The sequence below is a fragment of the Empidonax traillii genome, unplaced genomic scaffold (assembly GCF_003031625.1).
Source record: "Empidonax traillii isolate 1590-97213 ecotype Southwest subspecies unplaced genomic scaffold, ASM303162v1 scaffold798:size368312, whole genome shotgun sequence".
In the NCBI taxonomy this organism is placed as follows: Eukaryota; Metazoa; Chordata; class Aves; order Passeriformes; family Tyrannidae; genus Empidonax; species Empidonax traillii.
The window spans coordinates 251494-272792 of NW_020955991.1; the positions used below are offsets into that span (position 1 = coordinate 251494).

General features: G+C 42.4%; 1 protein-coding gene across 1 annotated transcript; it reads left to right on the top strand.

Annotated features, from left to right (window-relative positions):
• The first annotated feature begins 2399 nt into the window (after positions 1-2399).
• AMD1 (adenosylmethionine decarboxylase 1) lies at positions 2400-21022 on the top strand. The gene is made up of 9 exons (XM_027901557.1): positions 2400-2959; positions 13181-13267; positions 14768-14894; positions 15391-15493; positions 16316-16358; positions 16451-16595; positions 17606-17698; positions 17786-17941; positions 18879-21022. Exons 1-9 carry the CDS (start codon positions 2829-2831, stop codon positions 19017-19019), a joined length of 1026 nt encoding a protein of 341 aa, XP_027757358.1. The 5' UTR covers positions 2400-2828; the 3' UTR covers positions 19020-21022.
• Positions 21023-21299: the final 277 nt, after the last annotated feature.

Genomic DNA, 21299 nt, shown 5'->3' on the forward strand with positions numbered 1-21299 from the left:
CCTGTTTTGTGTGTATCTGTCAGCAATCCAGCCTCCTGTGAAGGAAGGCCTGCAGCCTTCAGCATTAATATAAATCTCTTTTTAGGTGATCATACACACACTCTCAGGCTTCAAATGTGCAACATCACCCTACTACTTCTCTAACACATCAGACATCGTACTTGTGTTTGTTTTCAAATTCTTTCACTGTTTCATGTTATTCAGTGTTGAGATCATTTCCCTCCTCATGTCAGCTGGTGATACTGCACTGTATTGTCCCTTGTCAAACTTTTAAGCTTCACAAGGCTTCATAGGCTATTCTTCATACAGAGAAACTTCCTAGAAATAAAAAAGAATGTACTTCCTTTTTTAAGTCTTGTCCTCCTCTGAAATGTCTTAGAAACATTCTTATGGGCAATTGATGTGCCCTGAAACCAAGAGACACAGTGAGTGGGTTAGGCCCACCCTGACTAGTGTCTTGTAGCAGGTGAGAAGACACCAAAGTCCTGAACTGCAAATGTCAGAGAAAGCACGAGTTGAAGGGGGCAGACGAGAGGACAGTCAGACTTCAGGAAATGCTGAAGTTTGTGAGCACGTGGTCCAAGAAGCGCAGTGAGACCACATCGTAGTCAAAATCAGGAAGTCAGAGACTCCACACAAGACAGTATCTAGGACAAGAAAAAGGCACATCTGGCTGAAGCAGTGTCACACAGATCACTTGCAAACAGAAACTAGGATCAAACACCTAACTGAAAACCAGAGACCAACATTAAATAAAAAGAAGACAAGACTAGGAACTAGTATTGCACATGTAAATAACAATGATAGGTGGGCTGATATTAGAAATAAGTGGGGAATATGGCTGGACAAAGTCCACAGACTCTCAGCTGCAGTTCCTAAGCATTTTAAGCAGATTTAATCCATCGTGCCCGCTGAAACTAATGGTCCTGCACTCCCTAGCCGTTTCAAGTGCATGCCCAAGCACAGCCTCTCATTTATACCAACACAAGCATTTATGTAGCTGGGACATGAAATGGCTTGGGAAACTGATGCAAGTTAAAGCTGATCACAATTAAAAACTATTAACCATTATTAAAACTAAGTAGTTAGCAGTAAACCCGATGGAGTCCACTACACAGCCATGCAAGTGCTTGCGCCGGCACAACGAAGGAGGCAGCATGGAGGCAGCAACGAACGGCTGAGAAAGGAAGACCTTCTTTTTAAGGTAGTCACAACTCACACAAAGTTAATAAAAACCAGTGAAGCCCCAGCACTAGAGAACATGGTTCTCTGGCAGCTATTAAGGCTGTGCTATGTATGCATACAGCGGCGACTAGGCACCTAGGGAATGATTCACATCCAGCTGCCTTGGGAATGACTCACTGCCTCAGTCTCAGTGAGTCACTCCTTCGCTGTGGACAGAGCCCAATGCCTATTATGCTGTCCGATACTGATAGTATCTCACTGTCTCCTACTAGGGACTCATTCATCTGTCCCCAGCCATCTGCTGCTGCCAGTCCCATGTAGTGTAACTACCGCAGGCTCATCGGGGCGGATGGCATTTTCTCCATTTAGTCGTTAGCGACGGTTTCCTCCGGCTATGAAGTACTGCAACACTGGATTTATAATGTGTTATTATATCGCTGAAAAATGCTTTAAACGACTATAAACCTGTCCAGTTTGCAATAATTTCTTTTAAATAATAGGAGGGGGGGGGAAAGTCGCAGGTAATCAAGTGTTGACCCAGGGACACAGACCCGCGGTCCCTCCCGTGTCCGCCAACAGCGGCACATGCCCTGCTCGGTCACTCGCTCCTTGTGCCGCACACAGGCACAGCAGCGGCTCCTCGCTGCGCGGTCACACATGCTGGGCTCCGGGAAGGGGCCAGGGGACCGAGAGGTGCGCCTGAACGCCTGGCTGAGTTCCTCTTTACGAGTGAGAAGGAGGGCCGGGTGAGGGGGCAGCGCTGCCGCCGCGGCCCGGGAAAAGCCGGAATTCTCGGGCTCGCTCCTTGTGACGCGCCGAATGGTTTCGGGGGATGCTCCCCCGGTGTCTCTCGGCCATGTTCAGCCCTGCTCCCTCTCGCACCCTTTCCTCTCCGCGGATGGGGACTGCCGACCACAGGCCGGGCGGTTCCCACCCATCCTCAGGGGCGGCGCGGTCCCATGGCGGCGCGGCCGCCACACCCGCGGCCCCGACCCCAGCCTCAGCCCCAGCCCCGCCGCCCGCGCTCCATCTCCCGCTCCCTGCGGGCGGGCGCGCGGGCTGCAACGGGAGGGGCCGAGGGAACCGGCATATGCCTGGACAAGCGTCGCCGCCGCCCTATGGGAAGCAGGGAAGGGTGGGCCCGGGCGGCGGCCGCCCAATGTGCAGCGCCAGCCGGCGTGATGCGGCTACCTGCGGGGTATAAAGGCGGCTGCGTGCGCACTGGCCCCTCGCTTACACAGTATGGCCGGCGACATTAGCTAGCGCTCGCTCAACGCTCTTCTCTGTAACAGGGGAACACACGGACTACAAGGAACCGAACCGCATCGCCTGCCCGCACCCCCGCTCGGACTGTAACCCGCTCGCACACGCTCACGCCGCATCCGCCGCCGCGCACTCCGGGTGGTTTTCGCCCGTTTAAAAAAAAAAAAATCCTTCTTTTGCTTATTCCTTTTTTTTTTTTCTTGTTAAATTAACATTAAGCAAATCCCCCAGAAGGTAAAACCCGCCTGGGACGGACTGGGACCCGGCGGCGGCAGCGCGGCCCGTGCAGCAGCAGCAGCAGCAGCGAACGGTGGCGGCCGGGGGCGGCAGTTTGGTTGTCGTTTAATTTCTGTGGTTGTTGGTTGCCGAGTTGTCTCACCATGAAGGAGAGCGGTGCACACTTCTTCGAAGGGACCGAGAAGCTGTTGGAGGTGTGGTTCGCCCGGCAGCAGCCCGCGCAGCAGGAGCCGCACCAGAGCAAGGGGTCCGGCGACCTCCGCACCATACCCAGGTCCGCGAACGGCCGGCGCGGGGTGGGGTCGGGGCGGGGGTCAGCGGCGGCGGGGGTAGCGTTGGCCCCGGGGGGCGAGAGGGTCCCTGAATGGCCCGGGTGTGGCGGCGCTTGAGGGGCGATGGCGGCCGCGCCAGGGGGAGGCAGGTTCCGGGGTGGCCGTCCGTGGGGGCTGGGCGCAGCCGGCCGCCTTCCCCTTTCCCGGTGACAGTCCCGGCATCTGCCCGCTGGGGGTGACCTTCCGCCGCCCTCCAGAGACCCCCGAGCAGGGAGCCTCCCCTCGCCCTGGCCGCCGGCGGGCGGTGGGGGTGCTGGGGACGGAAGCCATTCCGCGCCGCCACCTCGTGCAGCCCCGCGCGGTCCCTGCTGGCAACATGTGGCGGCGGCGGGGAGCGGGGAGCCGGGCGTGTGCCGCCGGCCGGGAGCGCCCGCGGGGCGAGGCGGGAGTGTCGCAGTGCTGCTCCCGGCCGGGGGCACGGCGGCGCCCACCTCGTTACGGCTGGCACTGCTCGTATGGCCGACGTCGGGATGAGAAAGCTCGGGAAAACCCTGCCTGCGCTGTACTGTGGGGAGCTGGGATCCGGGAATCTCGCTCCCAGTTAATGAAAGCTGGGAAGGGAGATCCCTCTGGCTGTCGCGGCGAGGATTGATGGTTCCCTCGCATGGCCGGTTTGGCGGCGACCTCCGGCACTGCGTAGCCGGACTGGTCCATACAGCGGCTCTCGCGGAGGGAACCAGGCGCTAGACAGGGACCCTTCCCATGTTTCCCTGTGGCGTGGGAAGCACCGGAGCGAGGAAGGCGCTGGGAACGGGGGTGCCCCCCTCCTCCTCCAGAAGTGTGGCTGGAGCCGCGGTTTACACGTGAGTCCCCTGGCCGCGCTCCCGGGCCGCGCGGCCGCTCCCGTGGCTCTCCCCATTGAGGAGCGAGGCCAATGGGAGAGGGGAGCCGCGGAGGGCCGGGCCCGCGCCCGTCACCCAATGGGCATCTGGGGAATGCGCTGGCGCCTCGCTCGCCGCCGCCCGGGGCGGGGAGGGAAGGCCCGCGGCCCGCTCTGCTCCGCTCCGCTCCGGGCGCACGTGTTCGGGACCGCCGCTCCCCGCCCGCCGCCCAGGAATGTGCCCGCGCCGCCTTTGTTAGCGCAGGAGCCGATGGCCACCTGCCGGCACGCGGGTCGCTTTTGGAACCCTGCCGGGCCCGGCGGGCAAGGGATGTCTTTACTGCGTTTTATAGGGGGACAGTCTGGGAGGGCTGGAACAGGATGATCTTTAAGCTCCCTTCCAACCCAGGCCGCTCTGTGATTCTGTGGAATACCCAGGCTTGCGACTTAGGCGGTCCAACTGTAGATGTACAGAAAATTGCGTTCTGGAAGTGCCAGAAAATGGTATCTGAGAGCTTGAAGTGCAAAGCAAAATCCCTAGAACTATGCATGAGGTTGCAGGGACAGCAAGAATAGTATGTCGATGCTATCAGCTGACATGGTTGGAAAAAGCAGGCTTGTCCTAAGCAAACGGGGCAAATCTGAAGGTTATACTTAATGTCTGTAGCTGACTTTCAGTATGGTTAATTGTTCAGCTTTTCAGTTTTGAATGGTAGCTGGAAGATCTGGTGTTCTCATGTGTATCCAGATCTACTTGTGCATATCACTGGTCTTTGGTCAGGGAGCTTGAGCAAGAGAGCTTGGAAAAGAGCTTGTCATGGTTTATTTAATGGCTAGAATATGTTACTGATCATCATTCAAAACCGTATGCTATTTGTCTTCTCATTTGTTTTGATATTCTTCAGCAAATTTCCTCTGTGTGTATGTCAGTAGAGTTAGGTATTCAAAGATCTGAATTGCCAGTGGGCAGGTAACTGCCTTTTTCTAAAACAATTAATACTTTATGGGTAGTGGAAGCTTCCTTTCTGCCATACCAGAAGCACTGCAGAATACATCGTTACCTCTGATGTGTTGTTGTAATGAGGTACCTTGCTCATGTAAATTTGACTTGTGAAGCTGTTTAGACCTTTTTGAATAATGTGCTTAACGTGGAAATCATCAAATGTGGTTATGTAGTTCGTTGAGGCTTAGTGGTGTAGCAGACGCAGGGTAACAACTTGTATAGGTAATGTCCAGGCAATCCTGGAAGGCTGTTGAAAATCTTAGCTGAAATATTTGCAGATCTGAGCTGTGTAGGTGCTTGAGGATTCCTGGAGTGTTTGACTTTAATGTGAAAGATTCCAAAAGTACTCATTTGACCGTGTTAATATGCTGATGTTGGAATATGAAGATGTAGAGATGGCATTCTGCAAATGCTTTCCTCACTGACACAATTGTGCTCTCTGGTGTTCCGTTTGTCAGCTCAGACTCCTGTTTGCAAAACTGCGAACTTAACTTTTAGACTTCTCAAGAGCATTTAATGTAATTGCGATGTAGGTACTGGGACAGTCCAGTCCCTTTGTGTGGTTTAGTTATGGCTGTAAAGTTTTAATAGAGTAGACACAAACTGTGTTAACTGTTCAACATGTGGTATTTAACACAGTTTCAGAGCTGTGAACAAGCTTTGAAGAGCTTTGTGTTAATTGGCTCTTAATACAAAATGTTAATTAAAGTTTTGTACTTTCTTTGCTAGGAAGCTGTGGCATGTCTGAAAATTATTGTTAACCTGTGTCCAACAGTCATTATCAGTGACACTGTGTTTCTAACATTAAGTTTTACAAACGTTCACTTTTGGAAAACTTGTAATTAAATTACTTACTGCAGTTGATAGATAAAAACGAAAAAAACCCTGAATGCAGTATCTCCTACTATTGGTAATTCTATAGAGGTGATTGAATAAGCTGGTTTATGTTGAACAGAACTTGAAATCAAAGCTGAAACTGTAGAACAATAGCTAAATTAGAATCAAGTTGCAAACCAGTTGAGCTTGCCTTTTGTATTGTAATACCTGCTTAGTAGTGAAATGTGAGCCATTCATCTACTGAATGACTAAGCTCGTGTTCAAAGCTAAAAATTTCCATGTTGCCATGTGCTTGTTAGGGATTAGATATTTTAAAGTCTTTGCTGGATATCATCAGCGAAAAACGTTATTGAACTGATACAATTAAGATATCTTTTCTCTCGTATCAGCAAGCTTGCTTTCTGGATAAAAGTTTGTATTAGGTGTAATGTATTTCAGAAAATATCTATGACTGTTGCTTTAATACATTTAGTAAAATCCCAACTAAAAAGTATTGAACATGGGCTTTACTTTCCTGTTAAGTTTTGGGGTATTTTTGTTCATTTTCTAATGAGTTCTGCATAGAGGTCTTATTGTTGAAATAGTGACAAGCATCTGAAGATGCCTACCCTGCTTATATTCAGAAGTGGAAAGAAGTTAAAACTTTTGTGGTCTCAAAATAATTGGCTTTAATTTTAGTGCTTGTTCTCACCATGCTTTGTAAGGCATGTTTTTTAAAAATAGCCTTAGACTATGTATAAAAACTGGAGGAGTTGCTGAAAACATGGACTTGCTGCGAGCCCTGGATTTCCATGGTGATTGTGTAGTGCAATCACTATTCCCACAGTAGACTAAGCTGTTTATTCCTTCAGATGTGCAACTATGCATTTTACATCTCAAGGGTTATCATGATCCTGAATGTACACGGGTCTGAAACCTTAAGGTAATGACGCAAGTATTAAGAGCCCATATCTCAAGCATTCAACCCTGAAGAATACCCTGAAATTAATTATGTACTTTTAATCTGCTTCCTATTTGTCTATATTATGTGAACACACAAGCTGGAGAAAACCGTAGCAATGAGCAATATGGAGTGACACTTGATACCACATTCTGATCCTGTGCTACAGGAAAGCTTCCAAGCACCCATATAGAGTCAAGCATCTAAGTCCTGTAAATATTTGCTTTGTACCGCACCCTATAGACTGAGTCAGCTCACTGCTGCACCTCTACCCTTCCCCCAGTCCTGAAGACCACAGCAGAGTTATCTGCCTGTTTTCTCGAACAGTGAAGGTACAAGGTGGCTGGGCCATGAGCCCTCTTCTGCTCTTACTCCTGCAGTGCTTTGGAACAAAACTCAGTGGAGTCCGGAAAAGAAGGCAGGGTTGTGCTAAGATAAGGGCTTCTGTCACTGTGTACTTGCTGAGCCTTTTTATGGGTGATGCATTCTTATCTAGAGAACTTTATGTAAGAATGCAGTCTTTCCCTCATCAAAATTGGTATTACTCAACTAGATTTTAGCTTTTAAGTTCAAAATTACAGGTAAAGTGTGCTTGCTTGTAACTCACAATTGTAATTAAAGAATGGTTTCACACAAAGGGAATAAGCCCTTTTACACTCACTGCTACTGATTCTGATACTGTTTGCAGGAAGTGAAGACTTATGTCGAAGACTTGATATTTTCCTACCTTACCGCTGAAACTGCTAAAGAATTTGTCACTTTCTGCCAAAGATCCGGTCCCTTAGTGAGACTCTGGAGAACATCCTATTAAAATATGTGGCTGCTGGTGTATTCCCTCTGTCGTGGTTTTTTTAGTGCGCCCTCAAAGGGCTGCACTAATGGCTTTATGCAGCCAAGAGAACAGGAAGATTTGGGACTCATGGTAGATAGCTGCTGCCTTACAGTACCTTCTAGAGAAGGTTACACTCCAATTGGCCTTCAATGTTGCTTGTAATTCTTGCTGTGCCTGCTGGGGCTCATGCTTCTTAAGCACCTTGGGTGTTAGGTATGTTTTGTGCTTTGATGTGAAAGACTTGGAAATGCCTATCAAATATCTTCAGTTGTAAAGGATGGAGTCTCTATTCCATGTACACTGCTGTAACTGCAGTAATGATGTAAGACCTTCAAGTGGAGAAATATGCAGCCTTTGAAGCAGTGTCTGTGCTTATCTTTGTGCCATTGCTGAAATATCTTGGTTTCATTTGGAAACGATGCTCTAAGTAGTTGGCTTGGGACCTTCTAAGTAAAAAGTATTTTGTGAGGATTGCTGCGTAGAATCAATATTCATGTGCATGCAGTTTTCCATTCAGGTGCCTGTCTTTAATTTCAGATTAAATGCATGTCCCAGGAGAGTTTCTTAAGTTAAAGATAAGGGGGATGCAGGCAGTCTCTCTGTATATCTGTGCCCAGAGCATATAGAGGGTGTGACACTTCTGTGCACCTCACAGATACTGCTGAAGTAAAATTATCAAGTTGCCAGTGCCTTGAGTCTAAACTCAGGCTATGAGTGTGGTTCGAGGTAATCTATCTTAAACAGCAATTTATAAACTAAATTCTGGTTCTCATAGAAAATAATTCACATGCAGCTGTCTACAGAGAAATACACGAGCTTTAATACATGAGGAGGTGCTTTAAAAAGCTTGTGACTTCTGTGGTCTGTAGTGTACCTGTTTCAGGACCCTTGAAACCAATGTTGCAGTTCTACTGACACTGATACTTAGCCAGCTTTCTTGTGTCTCGGCTACATCTCCTCTGCGTAGGCAGTTTAGACATGGCATTAAGCTTGGCTGTCTGGATCATGGTATTGGTAGGAATGTGCCTACTTAACTGGAGCCTGCTAATGAGGTAATTGATATATCTGTGGCTCCTAAAAATACTTAGTAGGTAACAGGTGAGGGGATAAAAGGTTGCGCTGCAGCTGAATGCTTGAGGGTAAAACAAGGTCTTACAGTAAAGATTAAAGTGCTTATTACTTTTGGTACTACAGAATTGTCAGCTGTTCTATTTTAATGCAAAACTATGCAAGAGTATGTATAGGGCTTAAGCTGTCTTTAGGAATTTCATATGATTTATTTCCTAAGAATTCCTGCACTACTGCAAAATGTCTTTTCCTCCCAGTGCTGTCTGGCTGCCTTGGCAAGGTACTGTTACCGGGGTGGTGGAGTGGCATGCTTGTGGAGGCTATTTATTGCTGATAGGAACAAGTTCTTGATGTAGTTCTTATCTCTTTAAATTGCTGTTAGCACCTTCCCAGTTGGCCTGAAACAGCAGTATTGGGCCTTGATAGGCTTGACTTCCCTTAAGAACGAATTTTACCCCAAAGGTAAAAGCTTAGAAGAGGCCAATAACTTGTGTTCAAAAGCATGGTTTATATCTGGCAAGGAAAACTTGTTTCATAGCTTATTCATTCTTTATTCCTGCAAAGTATGAAATAAAGGAGCAAACATGATGTTTTGGAACTTGGTTGGGAGGCACTGTTGACTATTCATTACAGGCTTTAAGCATACTTCCTGAAATTAAGATAATTCTCAGTTAAAATAGTTTCTCCCTACTGGTATACCTGGTTGGCACTTTGAATGGAAGTTATTTGCACTCTGGTAACAAGTCTGTTGATAAGGCACTAAATATTGCAACATAGGTAGAGGAGTGGAGTGGATTGCTGAACTTAATTTTTTTTTTTTTTCTTCCTTTTGGCTACCCAGATATAGAACACGTAGCTTTCTGCAATTGAAGCAAGTACAGTTTTTCACGCTTGAGTGGATGTATTCCATTTTCATTTGCTATTCTCTGAGAATGTGCAGCCATTTAAGATGCAATATGCTTGCCCATTGGAGAAACTAATTTAACTTTGGATAAGTAGCAGTTATTTGAAACTTGAGAAATGGGATTTTAAAGCTCTGCAGTGAAGTGGTCAATAAGCCCACAACAGCGAGGAATTGGTTGCAAATAAGTTTTTGCAGATCTGCTGCAGAACTTGCTTCCAGTGAGAGCTACCAATGACTCCCACAGATCATACTCTACTATGCTTGAGTATAGGACAGCAGTTTCCAAACTGTGATTGTCCTGATGTCTGGCTGTGGAAAATAATGTAGGAAATAGTAATGCCATGCACATCGATCATTGAAAAGGGAGTTTTGAAGAGCAGAAGCCCATGATAGTATTTTATTGAGAATTAGTCTTATTTTTTCCCTTGTTTCAGTTGGAGGCTTTGCTTCCAAGTTCAGACTTAACTCAGTAATGAAATAAGTAGTGTTCTCAAATATTTCAGTTACTAATTTTTTTGATTTTTACTTGACAAAAAATGTGCATAGCTGCAGTACATGTACTGATAACCATTGAAATACTATTTTTAAGGGGTTTTTTTTTGTTTCCACATTAAGTGTGGGTAGACACTGCTTCTCTCAACTAGTGATGCTTACATAATTATACAGATTTTTTTTTTTTTAAGGAGGAAATACAAGAATTAGACTTATTGTGAGCTTAATCTACTTGGTACAAAGTAGTCCCAGATGTTCTTCCTTTGCTGTGCTTTAAACAATGGAACATGCCAAATACTAAGGTCATCTTGTTTAAATAGATTATGTTGGATCAAATCCAGCCTTTCTTTAGTTTTCTGTACTTAACTTCAAGATTTATATAGATACAGGCCAGTATCTCTGCAAAACTTCTCCCTAATGTGGCCAAGTCTCATCCTGGGTGCTGCAACCCTTTGTTAGTCTGTGTATGCATCTAAAGCAAACCTGGCATCTTGTCTGTTTCAAGTTGCAGTTTTTTTCCTTGATGCTGCTCTAATCATCAAATGATGAACTTGCCCTTTATTTCTGTAAAGACTGAACACATAACAATTAATGTATGCTTAGTTGTGGTTTCTGTTGTATAATAATAAAGAATTGAGCGAAGGTCCCTAAATACCAGCTATAGTACTAACAAGCATAACTAGGGACTTGCTTTGCACGGTGGACTTTGCAATATTGTGTTGTTGATACTATGCTATACTTAGCCCTCATTGTTGGACTACTTGAAGACCAAAATTCATACATTTTCCTGTGCTAATATATGTTTGAAACTTAAGCCATTTCCCTGAAAACATGTGCATGGAGTTGCACTACAGCAGTACTTAAAAGTGTCACTTGTCTGCATAAAGCTGAGGTTTTGACTGTCTGACTAGGTAAGAAGCTTGTGAAGGCTGAGACGTATGCTCTTGAAAAGCCTAAGATAGTTACATGCCCATTAATACTTAGAAAAGTACAAAATCAGATTTGTAGTAATGTACAAATGGGGTTAGTGCAGCTCAGCATTAGGGAAACTCTTCCTCACCTTTCACAAATGTTATGTCAGACACTGGGTGTTTCTTTAATGGCAGACGAAATGTTTTCAGTAGCAGTGCTGGAATGATTTGAACAATTTCAAACATTACCTAGTTCAATTCACAGGAAGAATGTAATAGGATATTAAAGGGAAAACATTAAGGCTGGCAAACTTACATTGGTGGTTTGTAGCCAGAGAAAACCAAATCGTTTAGTGTTCTTGTCAGCAAAAGTGTGATTTTTTTTTTTTTCCCTAGGAGCAGTTAAAATAGGTATAATACAAATGTTTCACTCCTTGCATTCACCAGGTTTTTCAAGGTGAGCAGCCACTTGCATTTTCATATATACTTGAGTATTAGGAACTAAATCCAGTCAGTGACATAAGCATAGAGCTGAATAAATATGTGGGACTTGAGATGAGCATTAAAAATAACCTTTTTAATTTGATATGCAGATTTGAGTGTCTGTGCTGGCATGTCTGTAGTTGCAGAAGAGTGTTTCATCAAGGGTCACTAACTGGGGTAGTAGGCTAAACCTCACTTTGATTTTAAGTATCCGGTTATATCACTGAATCTGTAAGCTTGTTCAGATGTGCTCCTAATTGTGAGCAATTTAAAAAGGTGTCGAATTTTCTCATTTTTCATAGCTTCAGTCTCATTTAGAAGGAGGCTATAGTGTGAGTCTGTAATACAGTTAAGTGTGTTCTGATTGAATCATGTATAAATATACTATTCTGGTGTAATGTTGAGTATTAGTAGTAAAGGTACAGAATTCAGTTTCAGGAGTCATTCTCCTGAATTAGAGAATTGAGGGAGAAATTAAGGCACTTACTTGCTGTAGCGTTTAAAAAAGCTGAAGAACATCTGGATGTTTTAATTATACTTACAGCAGAATCTAAGGCTTCAGCTTTGTGAACTCACCAGTTTTCTGAGGGGAAAGATTGGTGGCTGCTGGAGGAAGCCTGCCAATGGAATTAACAGTGAGTGCTCTGTCCTGAAATACAACTACAGGGCTTTTGTGATGTTGGTAAAGGGCGAGAGATCTGACTCCTGAGGATGGATTATGCTGACAGTTGTATGACCGAGCTAAGCTTGCTTGGTGATGAAAAATTGGCACTTCTTTCATGCTCCCAGCTGCAAAGGGTCCTGCAGCATCTCCAGCTCTGCTGATGGGTAGCTCAGTTTTATGCTGGGTTAGTAAATCCCTTGGTTTGTGACAGGTCTGAGGACAAGAGCCAGCACAACCTGCAGGTGGAACATGCTGTGGGAAGGGAGGGATGGGAAAAGTAGGACAGCTGGCAGTCTTGTATTATGTGACGTCAGGATGCTGTATTTGTTCCTGTCTTATTTATAGCAAAATTGACTATATTGGATTCTAGTAATCTGATGTAGACACAAGACTAAAGTTGATAACCAAAGTAATTTTTTGCAAGTCTGTCCTTTCTTATTAGTATTTGAAATATTTTGGCTTAACTTGAACCCTTTGATTTTTTTTTCCAAATTCCTTGTAGAATGAATAAGGTTAGACAGTAAAGAATTGAAATATTAAACTTGTACATCTCTGAAATCTAGCACTGCGGCTTCAACTTGCTCTGTATGAAATAAGTTCAGTTTATTTTCTTTTAAGTATAATATTCCTATCTATTTGCTCTAAGTCTTCTATATCTTCTAGAGGTAGAAGAAATCGTGTGATCCTGATTGGTCCAAGAGGAATTCAGGCCATTGAAATGTGTTAGTTTTTAGGGATGGTTTTCAGCTAAATTGGGAACTTGACTCTTTGCTGGTCAATTAAAACATCTTAATGCTAACTTGCTGGTTTATTACTCAAGTAGTTGCCAGTGACTATTGTGATTGGAGTGCATGGAGGTTCGACCTAAAGCATACCTTAACATTAATTGCTGTAACTTATCTTAGAACGTGTGGGGTGCAGGATTTAAGGCTATCTTGACTCACCTAGTTAGCAGCTTGGGGTTGCTGTTTGGCAGTTGTCTGCGTGCAGCAGATTACAGTAACAGATTTTGAGGAATACTTAGCCATTGAGAGCTAAGAAATTGGATGTTACTGTTATAGACAGTTCACATATAAAAAGCCTTCCTGTTTTGTGCTCTCAGATCCAGTAAATCAAGACAAGAGCTCTAGTCTTTTTTGGGCTACACTTTTTACCCAGGGCTCCAGAAAGCTTGGGTTTGTTTAACCTGTGTTTGTGATTTCTTTACAGGATTGAGTGGGACAAACTTCTGGAGAATGTGCATTGTTTGATCATAAGTGTGACAAAAACTGACAAGCAGGAAGCTTATGTACTCAGGTAAGCCACTACCTCATTCTTTTAGTCTCTTAAAGAGGTAAAAAAGTGAAAGCTGTCATATGGGACCAATCTTGGGTTAATATGCTGCTGTTGGCAGCTACAGCTTACAAGGATCTGCTAATCAGAGTACTCTCATGCTTCTGTTCAGAGGTGGAAATGTCTTCACAGTTACCCCTGTTTCTTTGTTCCTCTAACTGAAAGGATTGACAGAGTTGTGGTGGTTCTGCACCTGATCACTGAATTTTGTCCAGGGGGGTGGGGCAAATGAGTTTCCCCAGTTAAGAGGTTTAATATCACTTCAGCAGAATAGTGCATATAGGTGTCACTTATAGATCAGCAAAAAAACTGTATTAGTAAATTGGCTCTAAGTGCAGATAATGTGGAACAACCCTTGCATCTGAGCTAAGGACATCTATAAAAATATAGCTTTCCTGAAATCCTGGAATTTTTTTGCTGTGCAGAGTTTAGTTGTAAGGACACCACTTTCGCCATGTGTTTTTCATCTTGCAAAATACTTCCTTGCTTTTTCTATGTGAACTTTACAGATCATTTGACATTCTCTGCTTTACTTCAGATTATATGAAATACTGAAGCTTTTGTACTCTGAAAGACTGTCTTGAGGGCAAGGTTGGACTTAAGAGCAAGCTAGTCAAAGAAACTGCTGAAGTCTTGTTTCTTCAAGCTTCATGTATTTTAAACAAAATTCTGAAAAGACTGTAGCTAGTTACACTGCATCTTGGATGAAATATAGTCTTGACTTCAAATTTGTAAATAGCATTCCAAATTGCATTATTTAAGCTAATTTTTAATCCCCATTGTTCAGTGACTTGGTAAAAAGATATTTGTTAAGCATGTTTAAATATTCTGGATGTAGTATCAATGCCTGTCTTCAGGTCAGTGGGGCTGCAGTTAAGTATCTGACTTACTTTATATATTGTTAATTCCTGTATCTATAGGTGTCTCATGTAGCTGTGCCTATATTCTCATAGCGAGATTTCATGTCCCTGTGGACAGGTGCTAATTTACTCTTTTCTAGTAGTCTGCTTTCCTAGAGGATGCAGCCACGCAACTTACTAAATTCTGTTAAGGCTTTTGCCTTATTTGAGTTGACCTTCTCATAGGCGTTGTCAGCTGAGAAAGATTACAAGTTTGTTCTATGTCAGGGTTAAGATATTAAATTCAATGTCTGTACTGTGTACTCACTTTACAGCATGTTTGTATTGCTCAAGTAGTTTGTCTAATACATGTGTAACGTCTTCCTTTAGTGGGGTATCTCTGTAATACCATGCTTGGAGCAAGTATTTGTTTTGGGAAATCATAATTCCTCTTGAATGTTAGCTGAAATCTACTGTTTTGGTCCATTTACCAAACATGTTTATGTACCGTATTCTGAATACTCAGAGTAATGCAATTGGTGGGGATAAGAACCAAGAGCTGGATTGTTCTCCTGGATTTTTTTATGTAGAGCACTTAATATATTTTTTCACATCTTTTTTACAGTGAGAGTAGCATGTTTGTCTCCAAGAGACGTTTCATTTTGAAGACGTGTGGTACCACCCTCTTACTGCAAGCACTGGTTCCCCTGTTGGAGCTTGCTAGGGAGTACAGTGGGTTTGACTCAATTCAGGTAAGGTGTCAAAAATGTTGCCTCTTCCTTAGAATGTACACAAACCTGTTTTACCACTATTTAAAATTCACTGATTTTATTAAATATTCTGGAACTTTCACATTTATTTATGCTTCCTGTAATGGGAAGACTGTAATATAAAAATTGCTCTGCTGTAGCATTTACCCTTCTGCTTGCCTCTTAATGGGTGCTAACCATCAAATGCTATTGTACTGAGTTACTTAAGGGTGAAAGACTTCTGTGCCTATGCTGTCGGTGCTGAAGTCACTGGAGTTTTCTAATGGAAAACAAGTTTTAAGTAAGCTGTCTCCTGTAGCTTAGAAATTAAGATAGAAATATCCATATGCCTCGGAAATGGGAATAAACCTAGCAGTGTTGTGACAGCGAAAACTTGGGTCCTGTAAAAATTTATGATAAATGCTTGTGTTTTTCTAAATTTTTGGATTTGACGTGGGGGGATATATTCATTATTTAAGATGCACCTTTATTTTTTCAGAGCTTCTTTTATTCACGTAAGAATTTCATGAAGCCTTCCCACCAGGAGTACCCACATAGGAATTTCCAGGAAGAAGTAGAGTTTCTTAATGAAATTTTCCCAAGTAAGTTCATGAAACTTCATCAGAGTTGTACAGCTCGTGTGAAGGGTTGATGTTATGTGAGAAGTGACAAGCAGTACAATAGGTGCAGGCTGCCAGGCCATGCATTCAGCAGTCCTTGCATAAAAGTCAAGAGCTGTTTACTGAATTTCTGCCACTAGCTTGCCAAGATCAAAATTTAAATCATAGTAAGCTTGACATTTAGCACCTTGTGTTAACTGGGGTCATCTTCAGACTTCTAAATGGAGTGTAGTAAATCACTCTGCAGAATCCAGCTTTCACTAACCCTAAAACCCCTATTCAAAAGCTAGGAGAGTAATTTAATCTAACTAATACACTTAAGGAAAATGTGGGCTTTTCTCAAAGTCACTGTGCCAAAAATTGAATTTAAAGATTTAATAAAATTTAAAACTTACAAAAAGCATCTTAAATTTTAAATACTGGCAGTAAAGGGTTTTTTTGAACGAATGTGGAAGCTGTGGTACTCATCTGAGTTATTTGAAAATAAATGCTAATCATAAGTGTATTTAATAGAAGCTTAAGAGTACCAGGGTTTCTCTCTGCGCATAGTAAAAGCTGTAATCTGAATTTCCTGCTAGTAGGCTTTCAGCTGGGGTGTCCAGACCCACTTCTGAAGGAACCTCCTTTTGATTATTAACTTAGCATTCCTGAAGCTAAATACTGGGTTATTCGACACAGATGCTGACTGTATCAGTGAACCTCATGGGGTTCTGTGAAAACTGTCTTTAAATATGAGATGAATATAATATTTTTCATAAATGTTCAGCTGTGATGTATTAACTGGAGACTTTTTGTCTTGTCTAGATGGAGCAGCTTATTGCATGGGGCGTATGAATTCTGATTGCTGGTATGTATGTGAAGAGTTTGAAGTCGTTGGGACTTACAGTAGAACTTGGTGCTTTTAATATATATAATATATGTGACTTGTACTTTCCATAGGTACCTGTACACTCTGGATTTCCCAGAGAGTCGGATATCCAATCAGCCTGATCAGACACTGGAAATTCTGATGAGTGAGCTTGACCCAGTAGTTATGGACCAGTTCTACATGAAAGATGGTGTTACTGCAAATGATGTCACTCGTGTACGTTTGCTTGAAAACTAGTAATTTTGGGGAGTGGTGGAAATTGGGCAACAAAATGCTTCATTTGATGACCATTTAATAGAAGGTTTATTTTGTGGCAGGAAAGATGTAAAAGAAAATGTCAGGTTAATGCTTTAGGAGTAAAATTGATTTAACTCTAGAATATTTGGGGGAACATAACTTCACATTTTCAGTGCCCCTAGTTTAGTGTATTGAAAGGAGCAATATGCAGTGCTTTGGATGGTTCAGTGCTTTTACTCTGAAAAATGGAGGAGTAGGAATAAAATCACAATTTGAGTAACTTTGACTGAAGGATGTGGATTATGAGGAGTGAGGCTTAGACTGAAGATAATGAATCCAAAGCTTATCTAGGTATCAAAATCAAGGAGCTGTTTGGATGGGGGGAAGGGCAGACTTGGGGTCTAAGCATAACTTGATGGTCATGTCTCCTTTTACCCTTTTTCCAAATGGGGAAATCCTTTGACATGAACAAATTTCTCTGACAAGTACACAGACTTCATCTTATTTTGTGTCTTAGGATTTGATTCTTTTATTTGCTATTGAGAACTGGCTGTACCTCAGGTATTATATGGGAATTAGAGTGTGCTTGGGATTGCACTTTTATTCTAGAGTATAAAGCAGTATATCCTTACTCTGGAGTAAATGTAAATAGCCTTCACTTCATGGACAGTGGTTGAAGAGAAACTCCACTTTTCAGCAGCAAAAGCAGTTGTTTTAGAATTCTAAGATTTCCCTTGTCTTGGATGTATGCAGCTTGGTTCTGTAAGAGGCACCACGATAAATTACAGAGTGACAAGCTGCATACAAGTTATTTGGGGACAGGATGCAAAGCAAGTTCATCTGCAGTTGTACAGATTATCAAACTGAACTTGTTCTGGGGAGAACTCTGGTGTCCTGCCCCCAAATGTTGGTTCTACCTTTGAGTGAAGTCTAAACAATTTTAAGGATGTATCATAAACTGAGTTGTATAATCCTGACTTCTATTTCAGATGAGTGGAATTCGTGACCTGATACCAGGTTCTGTTATTGATGCTACAATGTTCAATCCTTGTGGGTATTCAATGAATGGGATGAAATCGGATGTAAGTTTTTACACTCATTGATAATTAATATACTGATAATAAAGTAAATAATAAATATTTGGTGGTAACAATACTTTTTTTTTTCAGGGAACTTACTGGACTATTCACATCACTCCAGAACCAGAGTTTTCTTACGTTAGTTTTGAAACAAACATAAGTCAGACCTCTTATGATGACCTGATTAGAAAAGTTGTAGAGGTTTTCAAGCCAGGAAAATTTGTGACAACCCTCTTTGTTAATCAGGTGAGTTTTCTTGCTTTAGCTTGTCAGCTTATGAAATGCACACACAAATAAAACAAAGCTGGAGATTTTCACTGGAGATAAAGTTCCCAGTTTGCCTCAATATTTGGGTGGTCATTTCTTTGGAAAGTAAAAATAGTCTTCCCTATTGCTTTGGCATGTACTAAATCTGATCTTGAGAGTTCTTCAGAAATACTAAGATGAGGCAACCCAGTCTTAGTATTCTAATGACTTCCTGTACAGTTTTTTATAGGCATAATTTCTTGCTTTGGCACTTCTCTGGATTTGCCTGAAGCCGTCAGTTGTAGAACTGCCACTATTAATGGTGATGCTGCCAGCTATCATAGAACCATTGGGTTGGAAGAGGATCATTTAGTTCCAACTGCCCTGCCATGAGCACAGATGCCTTTCACTAGACCAGCTTGCTCAGAGCCATCCAGCCTGGCCTTAAACACTTCTGGGAATGGGACATCCACAACTTCCCTGGACAACCTATATCAGTGCCTCACTACTCTCAGAGCAATGAATTTCTTCCTAATATCTAGTCTGAACCCACCCTCTTTCAGTTTAAAGCCATTCCCCCTTGTCCTGTCACTACATGCTCTTGTTAAAATGTCCCTCTCCAGCTGTTTTGTAGCCCCTTTTAGATACTGGAAGGCTGCTTAAAGGTCCCCCACAAGCCTTCTCTTCTCCAGGCTGAACAACCCCAACTCCTTTCAGCCTGTCTCTGTAGGAGAGGTGCTTCATCCCCTGTGTGGTTTGCAGTATCACATGCAGGGAGCAGAATCACTTCTTAGGAATGAAACTTCCTGCAGCACTGTCAGGCACAGATTTGAAACATGTTGGTAATAAGTATCCAAGAATTACATATGAAATACATGATATGCTAGTCCATTTTTAATGCCAGTTGAAAAATAACTTTTACATTTTTGTTTTCTAGAGCTCTAAATGTCGCACAGTGTTTTCCTCTGCCCAGAAGATTGAAGGGTTTAAACGTCTTGATCACCAGATTGCCCAATTCAGTGATTATAATTTTGTTTTTACCAGTTTTACAAAAAATCGCCAGCAACAGCACAGTTGATTAAGAATGAAGAAAAAGCGCAAAAAGAAATCCCATATAGAAGGTGGTGGTTGCTTTCTAGTTAATGATTCAGGGGGCCATGTTTTCCACTCCCACCACCTTGTAGTTGTGGAAAGCCCTAGGTGTAATCTTAGTATAACCATTTTGAATTGTATGCATTATTATATCAAGGAGTTAGATATCTTGCATGAATGCTCTCTTCTGTGTTTAGGTACTCTATGCCACTCTTGCTGTGAAATTGAAGTGCATGTAGAAAAATCTTACTGTATGAAACTTTACAACACTTGTAAAAATGATTCAGGTAGAATTACACACAATATAGTTTTTCTCCAGGTATCACCAAAAATTCCCCACAGACAAGGCTTTCGTCCTCATTAGACTTTAGCCTCAACCTACTCACTGGGGACAGTTCTCTGTTAAATTGTCTGGGTTTGTTGTTTTGGTTTTTTTTTTTTCATCGATGTTGTGATTTCAGTCGAAAACAGTTTTTGACAAACTTCTATGATTTCTAATGAAACTGATTCTTAATTAACACTTTCATGTTTGGAGAAAGTTCTTAAAACAGTTACAAATTATTTTGCTACTACAGGTGGTGGTTGATTTATTTTTAAATCAGACTGACTTTTCATGCTCTAATAAAACTTATAGGAATTTGCTCAGCTATACTGTAGCACTGGGCTAACATAATACATTGGTCTTTCACCTTTAGTAACTTGGGTATCGGTACTAGTGCAGGCTAAAATTTGTCTTGCCTTAATGCTCATTTATCTGTCCATTGCTACACCATGACAGAATTTGAAGAAGGTCCAAGTCTTGATTAGGGGAAGAGCAGAGCCAGAATGCAAGTGCTTTGGCATAGTTGTGTGACAGCTTTGCAAAGTGCAAGTTCATGTCGGCACCAGACATTTTCTGTCCTAATCACCTGTTACGTCAGACTAAGAAGTTGGTGCTTTTGAGCACTGACAGGTAGATGTAGTGGAGGAGTGGAATTTGCCAGTCTGGATGTGTTGATTGGTTTGGATTATTCTCGGTAAAACCTGTGACCTACTACTCCTAACTGTAAAGAGTGCTTCTAAACTGGTCCAGTGTCTCTTCATTTTGTTGTTCCGAGCAAAGCTAATGCCTCTATCTTGTGACAGTCCTGTGACCTTGTTGTGCATGTGACTTACTTTGTATTTGAGTGTTGTGACTTCATCTGTTTTTTCCTCCTAATTGCTAAGGTGGTTCCTCTTACTGTGACTTGAGGGCATTAAGTGAAGGCATAGAACAAGAACTGTCTGGGACATCTGGACAACAGTGAAGTAGAATGCTATTCATGGAGCATGAATAAGTCACTTCAGTGGGTATTGACTAAAATGCAGGCTTTAAGGAGCTGGCACGCTTTCAGCTATGTTTGTAAATACTGGGATTTTAACAGCTGTGAGACCAGTGTGTTAACTACAAAATTGAGATTATTTTCCCCCCTCTTGTCCTTGCAATGGTTTGACTCTTTCTGGTTTGATGCAATGGTTTTTTTGTTCCTTCCATATTTATAAATGAAGCACTTTTTCAGTGCTTCTAAACTGAAGTCTACTTGGTTAGAAATCAAGTGGTTGGAACATTTGGATTTTTTTTTATATTTTAAGCATATTATTGATGTTCTTTACCAATATTACCAATTACATGCTGTAAATGGCACTAAAGCTTTTTGGTGTTAATATTGAGGACCAATATTTGTGGGTTTTTTTTGTTCTTACATTGTCCCAATTGATCTGACATTGGTTGGCTTGAGGTCCTTTAAGTAGACTGAGGATCCCTTTTCAAGTAATACTGAAATACACATTTAAAAAAAGAAGCATAAGCCTCGGCTATAAAAATGAAAGCTGTTGAATGGGTTATTGAACTATCTGGGTGATCAGGATGGGGGGAGTATGGTGTTTATAATTTCTGTGGTGTTAGACTTTGATCATTTAAAAATATCTGTACCACAACTTAACGCTTCAATAAAAGTTCGCTTAAATTGTTTGCAGTGGTGATCCAGTAGTTCTTCCCTTAACTGTTTTCATGCCTTCTGGTACCAAATGGTTTCATTCTGAAATAGATTTGTGTCCTTATTGTCCTAATTTACTTTAAATTTGCTTTGCCTTGTAGGGGATGCATCTCCACTGTTAGCACCTTGGTACTTTAAAATGAGGCAGTATGTCAGACAAAGCCAAATGAAAATGTTAATGCTGTTATTGAAGCTAAAACTTTTTCTAAATGAACACAAAAAATTGCCATCTTCATCTAACCTGTATTTTT

What these genes read in the sequence shown, in the direction of transcription:
- AMD1 (XM_027901557.1), top strand. Translation starts at nt 2,829, where the DNA reads ATGAAGGAGAGCGGTGCACACTTCTTCGAAGGGACCGAGAAGCTGTTG. An exon ending in GACCTCCGCACCATACCCAG is followed by an intron (nt 2,960 to 13,180) that starts GTCCGCGAACGG and finishes ATTTCTTTACAG; the next exon opens with GATTGAGTGGGACAAACTTC. An exon ending in CAACCCTCTTTGTTAATCAG is followed by an intron (nt 17,942 to 18,878) that starts GTGAGTTTTCTT and finishes TTTGTTTTCTAG; the next exon opens with AGCTCTAAATGTCGCACAGT.